The sequence below is a fragment of the Prunus mume genome, linkage group LG1 (assembly GCF_029339155.1).
Source record: "Prunus mume cultivar Tortuosa linkage group LG1, ASM2933915v1, whole genome shotgun sequence".
In the NCBI taxonomy this organism is placed as follows: Eukaryota; Viridiplantae; Streptophyta; class Magnoliopsida; order Rosales; family Rosaceae; genus Prunus; species Prunus mume.
In genome coordinates this window covers 10,710,654-10,720,739 of record NC_142698.1, presented here as the reverse complement: position 1 = coordinate 10,720,739, position 10,086 = coordinate 10,710,654, and the positions used below count along the sequence as shown (strand labels likewise).

Genomic DNA, 10,086 nt, shown 5'->3' with positions numbered 1-10,086 from the left:
GGTCATTTAACAACAGAGTCAAGGTGTTTTTTTGGAGAGGATGTGACGTGTTGTTCTACGTACATTAGAAAGTTAAGAAATTTTGTAAGAAGTTGGGCCATTCTTTATCATTGTCATTTGGTTTTGGAGTTGGAACCTTAACTTCTTTTATGGTATCAGGGCATGTTTGCCCACGTGTGAAGCCCAACGACGCCTTTCATTTAGCTTATAAGGATTGCCAATTGGTTTTGGAATTTAATCTCAACTTCCTTGAAAAATGACCATATATCAAATGCCAACCATGATCACATTGAAATTTGAAGGTGTTACTCATATCTTTCTAATACTTAATCGTAACTGAAAATGTTTAATCCGAACTCCAAAATGAAATTGCTAATTCTGGATACACAAGCATAATATCAGAAAAAAGAAGAGTACATTCTCTTAAATGTTGGACAACTGAGAAAGCAGGCCAAAGAGGGGAAAAGATCTCTTGTTTGAATTATTTTTCATAATTTCAGGAGGTCTAGTTTGACAAATTTGTGGATGCGTGTGAGTCATGGCACATATTAAACACAGCCGTTGGGCTGAAGCAACTAAACCTACATATAAAATCTTATATTTCCGCATTTGATTTGAAAGCTCCTCCAAATGTCTAGTATAATATAGTTATAATTCCAGAAAAATTGATGTCCTTATATGGCGTCTGTCTATCCCACTACACAAATTTTCAACAACTACTAGAGCTTTGGAATTTTTTGTGATTCACAGATCATTTACAAGTTGATCACTTTATTTTATTTGAACATAAAATATTCAATTGTGTGTTTCTCTGAAACTTATCCTTCGGATGAAGAATTTATAATTATTACAATGGCTTGACTTAAGCATATATTGGATCACAGAAGGTTCAATATGCAATGACATTCATGAGAATATTTGTGCCCTAATTTCCATGAATTTATACTGAATTGGGATCTTTTGGATCAACTTTAGCCCAATTTTTCTGAGGGAGCAACCCATTTTTCACCTTGAATTGATCAAAATATGCGGAATTTCTTACTTTTCGTGGAGGATTATATCCAGTAATTGGAGTTCTATGGCTAACCGACATTGCACCATAATTTAGATATTGCAATTCTTCTCCTGGTCAATACGTATAAAAGATATTTTAGAGGCTCATAATGGCCCATTTACCGGTCAGGGCCATAAAGGCCGATATGAGATCCTAACAACGTCATGACATGCTCAATAGTTGACTTGTTGATCGAAAGAAAAAACTATTCTTTTACCAATGGGTTGTTGGTTAGATTAGCCCATACCTTTTTGTTTTTTTTTTCCTTTTGGTCAAAATCATATTTCATTTCATTAAAACCCCAAATAGGCAAGTGTACAAAGTACAAACCAATGGCACAATAGAACCATAACATGACCGAGAAAGAACATCTAAACTCAAACCAAGTCTAGAACAAAGTTCGCAAACCTAGCACAATAACAAAAAAAACTCAAAAGACACACATAGTCCAGTGGCCCACCCCAAATACAATCAGAGCCCAAAAATAAGCATATAACCTACTTCACACCAAAAACTAGAATTTTGGCAAACCCTAGTCTAAGCACACAAAAACTGCCGCTGATGACAAAAGAACAGGGAGCTCACCACCTAGGTTGAAAGTGAAAGGAGACATCACCACCGCACAAAACAGCATAGCTGCACACAAAAGACCCACAAATCTACCACCAAGACCATAAGTTCCCTAAACCACAAAGCCATATCAACTCAATGACATCCACCCTTGAATCACCAACTCCACCAAGCTTGAACTCACCTATGCCCCACAGAGAATGCAGCAACCAATCAAAGCAAGACCAAGAGAAATGAAAACCCGAAGCCCAAAGAATCAAGAGAGTGAAAGGTGGTGGTGTAAGCACCAGAGCAAGAGCTTTATATACCTTTCGATGGGGACATAGAGATTGCGTTTTGGATTAGCTTCTACAACCCACAGGAGAGGCTAGATCGAAGAGGAAGAAAAGGAATCCAAGGGGTAGATGGAAGATGCTTGGACAAAATTTGATTTAGAGAAAGGTTGATGGAGAATTGGGGACACATAATTAAAATAAGACATATAGTCTCAAATCCACCCACAAGAGTGGAAAAAAATCACCAAAGAAAGCAAAGAGAGAGGAAATGGTGAGAATGGTGGAGGATGTTGAGAATGGTAGAGGGAAGAGAGATGAGAGATGAGAGGGTTAAGAGGATAGTAGAGAGGAAAGGAGAGGGGAGGAGAGGCAGTGACCTCCTCTTCCCCCTTGTTGAGAAAGGTCCGGCTGGGTTTTCTAAGGTTAGGGGGGAGAGAGAGAGAGAGAGAGAGAGAGAGTAGCCCAGCCCTTTGGTGTGCTCTCAAGTAGGCGTGTGTGAATTTTCCCCCTCATCTTCCTAACCTTCTAAATAATAATAATAATAATAATAATAATAATAATAAAGAAATTCGAGACATTAGCTTACTAAATAATTTGACAATATAACATACTACAATACTATTCTAATAAATCATAAGAAATAAGAATAGCCCAAAAATAATGGCTCAAATTCCATATAACCCAAGTAACACAGAATTTCTAAGGGCTCGTTTAATAACCATTTCAATTTCAATTTTTTGTGCTAGAGTATAGAGAAAATGAGAGTGAGAGTGAGAGTGAAGATGAGATCGAGAGAGATGATGAGAGGGGAGGGTGGGAGGGAGGAGTAACAAAAGTGAAAACAAAAACTTGAAAGTGAAAACAATTTCAAATAGATTTCAGTTTTTAGTTTTTGTTTTAACTTTTGTAGTGCTGATTTTCGGACGAATCAGAATCAGGGGATTCCAATTCCAAAACAAAAAATTTCGAAATTTCAATATCCATTCCAATTTGGAAAACTCGGAATTTTCAGAATTTGTGAAAAATTTCGAAACTTATATATTTTGGAAACTAGTTCAAAATTTTAAACATGCCCAACCATTTGAATGGTTAAAATTGGCTCAAAATTTAAAACTCATATTGAACACTTGAAAAACTATTATATTCTAGTACTTAGATGTTGTTATCCTTTATGGAATAACTTGTCTATGTCTATTTTGGTCATTAAATTATATTTAGTTCAACATGAAATTAGTAATTGTATGTATCTAAGCTTGAAACCCCAATATATTTCGAAATTCGAAACTTTTCAGAATCTCGAGATACATTCCAATTCCAATCCAACTTTTTTCATAATTCAGAATTTTTGGATGTTGAAATTTATTGGACTTGCAAAAATTGGAAATTTTTGGATCGGAATTGGTCGGAATTGGATTTTCCAATCCAATGTGCATCTGCTTTTGTTACTCCTCCCTCCCATCCTCCCCTCTCATCTTCTCTGTCAATTCTATCTCCACTCTCATTCTCACTTCCATTCTCCTTCTTTTTCCTTTATTATACTCATGCACAAAAAATAAATATTAAAAATAAATATTGAAATACTTATCGAACGGGCCTTTAGAAATTCTGCCTTACTTGGGCTATATGGAATCCGAGCCATTATTTTGGGTTGTTCTTGTTTCTTATGAGCATCATTATTAGAACAGTATTGTAGTATGTTATATTGTCAAATTATTTTGTTAGTGAATCTCTTGAATTCTTTAAATATAGCCTAAGTAAGGCAGAAATTCTAAGTAGGTAGGTCATTTTTTAAAACATAAATTTGTCCATGATGTGAACCCATTCTCGAAAGGCCCTATTTAGTTCACGAAATGGAATCACTTCCCATGTCATTTCCCAAGGAATGGGAAATGAAAGATTCATTTCATACGTTTGGTAATGTCGAGAAAGTAACTGAGAGATTTCACTTTGTTTCCTTTCCTATGTTTGTTTTGAGTAGGAATGGAAACCAAAGTTTGTATAATTTTTCAATTATACCCATATTAAATCAAATAAAAAAAATACATTTAATGATACATTGTAATTCTAAATTGTTCATAGGGACAAAATGGTTATGAAAAATGTGCATTGAATGTTTGCTCATTTTCCCAAACTTTCCGATGAGGGAAAACAAAACCTAAGTTGAGAGGAGGACTTCACTTTCCCCCTTTACTTTCCCATGTGCTAGGCAATCATTTTCCATGCCTGAACTTACCAAACATGAGAAAGCAATTGATTTTTCATCATCAAGCCTTCTTTTCTCATAAACCAAACGGGACCTAAAGGCTTTGTTCGTTTCCTAAGTCAGTGTGATTAATACGAACATATTCCTACTTCTCATATATTTTGGAAAATGTCTAATGGATTATGTGGGAGAAACACAAGACAAGTGCCACACTCTACATTAAATTATACCTAGGAATCTTTACTGAGTTTAATGGATCAAGTGGGAGAATCAGAAGACAAGTGCGACAGAGACACTGGGCTAAGGCCCAAATTGAAAGTAGGGCCCTTCAAGAATTAAGGAAAATGGGCTTCCAAATGCACCCAAAAACTAATTTAAAATGTACACTAAAAGATTAAATTAATACACCCAGCTCAAAATTCCAATTATACCCTCACTAACTTTAGTACTTCTATTTGACAAAACAACAAAAAAACTTTAATCTATAAAAAATTCAGAAAAGAAAAAAAAAAAGAATCCAAGTTTCTCTTATCTTAAACTTTGGTTGTTAAAGATCGCTTTCTAATGGTGGTCTATCTGTTCATGATCAAGATATCTTAATTGTTTTATTTTTGAGTTCCATCACGAAATTACCATATACATGTCCATCTATTCATGATGAAGAGATCTTTTTAATTGTTTTCTTCTTTCGGGGTAACATTGTTCCAAGATTCATTCACAAAATTACTATATATATACAGCAAATTGTTATTGAATATCTCTCAAATAAGCTTACATACATACGTTAGGTGTAGTGTTTTGAACAAAACAAATATATGGTGATAAACAACTCAGACAATGGGGTTTAGCCAGTGGTTGAGCGGCAACTTTCCTCCCCTGGCCCCCAATTATCACCCGAATTCGAGCCACATGAGATGGTATCTTTCAAAAAAAACCCACCCCATGTATATTACTCTCCTCTCCCTTCCCAGCGTTTGACCCAAAAAACCATCAGCAAACAACTTAAAATTAGAGACATATACTTTTTTGGCCTTTACATATGAAAATATACCCATGACAAAATCATGTACCGACATAATAACACGACACGAAAGAATAATTAATGTTTGGGTCGAGCATTATTGGTTTGGTAACGGATTGACACGATAGTGTACGATTATTAACAACTTGAGTTCATGATCATTAGTAAAACCCATATTAACTTGATATTAATAAGTTAGCGAGCTTTTATTAATTTATAGTTTCCGAAAAGAAAAAAAAAAGTTGCTGAATAAGGAACTCAAAGGAACAATTCATACAAAAATCATTCTAAACAAAATTGGACTTCTGACCAGAAAAACAAAACTAGTCTTTCATAACCTTTTTTTTAATTTTTTAGTACAAACGATGGGTTAAATTAGAGGAGATGAGATTTTTCACACTCACAAATAATGCTATAGGGTTCGAACATGAAACTTCTTGTCCCAAGTCAAGACCATTTTTCCACTAGTTTAACCACTGCTTCTTAAAAACAGTAAACAAAGAAAAGACTTGAAATTTATAAATTTTATACATAACAAATACAGGACCATCATATCATCATCATCATCAATTCATTTCTCAACTATTTTTCACAGTATTTCCCCCAAAACAGGACCATGCTGACTTTGAGAACTCAAAACACTTCTCTGAACTCAATGTCTCCTAACTGGAAATCCCTCTTCTTCCTCCTCCTTCTACAACTCTTCAAATTATGCTTCAGCAAATCCCAGCCATTCACATCATCATCATCAAATTCAGACCTTCAATTCCCATGCAAGCCACCCCACTACAGCTCCTACCCTTTTTGCAACACCTCCCTCCCAATCACAACCAGAGCTCAGTCCCTAATTTCCCTCCTTACCCTCCGAGAAAAAATCCAACAGCTCTCAAACAATGCCTCTGCAATTCCAAGACTTGGCATCCCGCCCTATGAATGGTGGTCTGAGTCACTCCATGGCATAGCCACCAATGGCCCTGGTGTCTCCTTCAATGGCACCATACCTTCAGCCACAAGCTTCCCACAAGTGATTGTCACTGCAGCTGCTTTCAATAGGACTCTCTGGTCCTTAATTGGGTCTGCCATAGCTGTTGAGGCTAGAGCAATGTACAATTTGGGGCAAGCTGGGCTGACATTTTGGGCACCCAATATCAATATATTTAGGGACCCAAGATGGGGTAGAGGTCAAGAGACCCCTTGGGGAGGACCCCATGGTTGCTTCTGCTTATGCAATTGAGTTTGTGAAGGGTTTCCAAGGTGGGAATTGGGGAATTAGACATGATGGGTTTGGAGAGAGGAGAGTCTTGGAAGGTCATGATGGTGGGAGTGATGATGGTCTAATGCTCTCTGCTTGTTGCAAGCATTTCACTGCTTATGACTTGGACTTGTGGCGGAATTTCAGTAGATATAGCTTCAATGCTGTGGTAAGACTTTCTTTAACTTTCTGATTGTCATGGAATTTTAGCCAATTTCAATTTGAATTTCAGTTGGGTTTAGTATGTTTTAGCTTGTGCAAAATTAGTTTTGTCTATATCTGCAAAATTATTCTGGAAGTATCTCTTTCCGTTACTGGTGGAAATTTTATAGAGATTTTGAAGTGGTAAGATCAAACAAAAAAGAAGATATCCAATTCTCATACCATGGAAACCAGCAGCAACATTGAAGCAAACATTTTGGATACAAATTTGCAATAAAAGGACCTTCTGGAATTTGGAGTCTAATTAATTTTTGTGTACTAGGTTTCAGAACAAGATTTGGAGGATACGTATCAGCCACCTTTTCGTAGTTGTATACAACATGGTAAAGCTAGCTGCTTAATGTGTTCTTACAATGCAGTCAATGGGGTTCCTGCTTGTGCACAGAAGGATCTCTTGGACAAAGCTCGGAATGAGTGGGGCTTCAAAGGGTAAAAAGTTTCTTCTTTCTCTATATTTGAATGGAAGTTGGAAATAATAGATATTTCAAACAGTATATATATTAAGACATCATCCTTTGTGGGTTAACGACAGATATATCACCTCAGACTGTGATGCTGTGGCCACAGTCTATGAGTATCAGAATTACACTAAAAGTTCTGAAGATGCAGTTGCTGATGTTCTTAAAGCAGGTCTTATGATTGTTTCTTCCATTATACTTGTCTGTTGTTTTTTTTTCAATGACCATTGACAACAAATATGTGGATTATTTTTCTTAAAAAGTTATAATTGAATCAGTTATTTGTAGGGACGGATATTAATTGTGGTACATTCTTGTTTCGACATACTCTATCGACGATCAAACAAGGGAAGGTGCAAGAGGAAGACATAGACAAGGCTCTTCTCAATCTTTTCTCAGTTCAACTCCGCCTTGGGCTGTTTGATGGAGATCCCAGAAATGGGCAATTTGGTAGTTTGGGACCTAAGGACGTCTGTACATCAGAGCACAAGACTTTGGCACTTGAGGCGACAAGGCAGGGAATTGTGCTTCTTAAAAATGATAAGAAGTTTTTGCCTTTAGAAAAGGGTGTTGATTTTTCCTTGGCTGTTATTGGTCCATTAGCAAACAATGCAAGTTTGCTGGGTGGGGGCTACACAGGTATGATTTGCTACATGTATTACTAGTGTGCAGTATCACATAAAGCTTCTTGGATTATTAATAGATCTTCAGTTATTGAAGATTCCTCAGGCTTTGATAGCTGGTAGAGTCATCATAGGTAGAAATAATATGTACTTGTGGACTATTGTTGGCAATTTGATCATGACAATTGGGTATCTATGAGCCAACAACATTCTTTACTCAATCTTGAATGTCATCCAATTTGAAAAGAATAACATTTCTACTCTGGCTTCCAATTTTTTTTTTCCTTTTTTCAAGTTTTCATGACGTTTCACATTAAGCTAAAGGGTTTGCTTTGGTTGTGTAGGGATTCCCTGCAGCTCAAAGGGTCTCTTTGAAGGTCTTCAAGAGTACACAAAAAGAGCATTGTATGCAGCTGGTTGCCTTGATGTACCATGTAAGTCTCGTGCTGGGTTCCAAGAAGCAATTCATACTGTCAAGATGGCTGATATTGTTGTCATAGTTGTTGGTCTTGATTTGACGCAAGAAAGGGAAGATCATGACCGAGTTAGTCTTCTCTTACCCGGTAAACAAATGGCCCTTGTATCTTCTGTGGCAGCTGCAAGTAAAGAACCAGTGATTCTAGTTCTTACTGGTGGTGGACCACTTGATGTAACATTTGCCAAAGAAGACCCGCGAATCGCAAGCATTCTTTGGATTGGGTACCCTGGGGAATCTGGCGGGAGAGCACTAGCAGAAGTCCTCTTTGGAGATTTCAATCCGGGTAGGTTATTGGAAAACATGAGTTTCCTATTATGGAATTTATGTTTTGCATCAAATGAAATCACCTCTATTTATTGTACTTCTCTAGGATGGAGTCACTTCCTGAAATATAATCATAAAGATGAAATTGAAACATGATATGGAAAGAAGGCCCCATCACAAATGCTATGAGTTCTGTTTTGTGCAAATGCTCATCAGAGTTATTTTGTTTCTGCTAGGCATCCAAACACATACACATCAATTTTCAAAGGCAAAATTTAACATGATCGCTTGATATGATTATAAATAGGTGGAAGGCTACCTATGACTTGGTATCCTGAGTCATTCACCAATATACCGATGAATGATATGAACATGAGGGCCGATCCTTCTAAAGGTTATCCGGGAAGAACCTACCGATTTTACACAGGGAGCAGGCTGTATGGATTTGGAGATGGCTTAAGCTACAGTAAGTTCACTTACAACATTGTATCAGCGCCAAAAAATTTAAGGTTATCAAGACCTCTCAAGGTTGATTCCAGCAGAAACATACTACACCAAGCAGGAGATACACTTGATTATTTACACATTGATGAGGTGACATCTTGTGATTCCTTGAGATTTTTTGTTGAAATCACTGTGACGAATATAGGAGACATGGATGGAGGCCATACTGTGATGTTGTTCTCCAGAATGACAAAAGTTGTCAAGGGTGCTCCAAAACAACAGCTGATTGGATTTAACCGTGTGCATACTGGTTCGTACAAATCTACTGCAACAAGCATTCTAGTTGATCCTTGCACACATTTTAGCTTTGCAAATGATTATGGGGAATGGATATTGCCACTGGGTGATCATAAGTTAATGGTAGGAGATATAGAACACATTGTCTCAATTGAAATTAATTGATGCTATTTATGTCAAACAGGTGACACGATTGTTGAAGCACATGTATCCTTCATTTTGTTTTACAGAAATCAAAGCTTTCTGAACATAGCGATCTCTGATACTGCTAAATATCCATAAAATAGAGTCAGTAGCTAAATGTTTATTTTGAATTTGGAAAGAATTTTCTGCTAATGTGAATTTTCTACAAATTTTCTAGATAAGATTCAGATATGAAATTGAACTTTTCTCCATGGCTGTGTGACAGATGCTTTGTCACTGGGCTATAAGCATGTTACTTTTTTATATTATTATTTGATGATTCAAAAGCCATTAATAAGAATTGAGATGGAACCAATTCTTAAATGAAAATGAAGACCCCTCAACTAATGGAGTTGGTAGAATGATGCAACTTGGAGTATATAAGGTCATAAAATAAAAGGTTGCCTCACAAGAAGCCTGTGGATTAGTTAGTTAGTTTAGTAAGTATTGCTTTGGGATGAAGGCTGCAGCAAGTACCCCAATTACTAAATTAATAATCATTTCGAAAAATATGTCTTTGCTCACCTATTAGAAAAGAAAATGCTTACACACTGCTCAACTTGGCTATTCAATTTCAAAGTTTGAATTGCCAGAGCACAAACTTAACGGGAGACTTTGGAAAAACACAACAGAGACAGAGAAATATTGATGTATTAAAAGAAGGGTTTTTATCACAAAAAATACAAATTATCATATTTGGTCCTTTATTTATTTTTAATTTTAAATAAATCCTATTAACTAT

The 10,086-nt window shown here is 36.3% G+C and overlaps 1 protein-coding gene across 2 annotated transcripts; it reads left to right on the top strand.

Annotated features, from left to right (window-relative positions):
- Positions 1-5,641: 5,641 nt before the first annotated feature.
- LOC103335428 (Glycosyl hydrolase family protein) lies at positions 5,642-9,554 on the top strand. Of its 2 annotated transcripts, none has more exons than XM_008238438.2 (6): positions 5,642-6,544; positions 6,860-7,026; positions 7,130-7,227; positions 7,344-7,694; positions 8,023-8,439; positions 8,728-9,554. In XM_008238438.2, exons 1-6 carry the CDS (start codon positions 6,332-6,334, stop codon positions 9,324-9,326), a joined length of 1,845 nt encoding a protein of 614 aa, XP_008236660.2. In that variant the 5' UTR covers positions 5,642-6,331; the 3' UTR covers positions 9,327-9,554. The 2 variants fall into 2 exon arrangements, with proteins under 2 accessions (XP_008236660.2, XP_008236665.2); XM_008238443.3 differs by having other exon boundaries at positions 5,688-6,544; positions 6,957-7,026; positions 7,334-7,694.
- Positions 9,555-10,086: the final 532 nt, after the last annotated feature.

What these genes read in the sequence shown, in the direction of transcription:
- LOC103335428 (XM_008238438.2), top strand. Translation starts at nt 6,332, where the DNA reads ATGGTTGCTTCTGCTTATGCAATTGAGTTTGTGAAGGGTTTCCAAGGT. An exon ending in TGCTGATGTTCTTAAAGCAG is followed by an intron (nt 7,228 to 7,343) that starts GTCTTATGATTG and finishes AGTTATTTGTAG; the next exon opens with GGACGGATATTAATTGTGGT. An exon ending in CTTTGGAGATTTCAATCCGG is followed by an intron (nt 8,440 to 8,727) that starts GTAGGTTATTGG and finishes GATTATAAATAG; the next exon opens with GTGGAAGGCTACCTATGACT.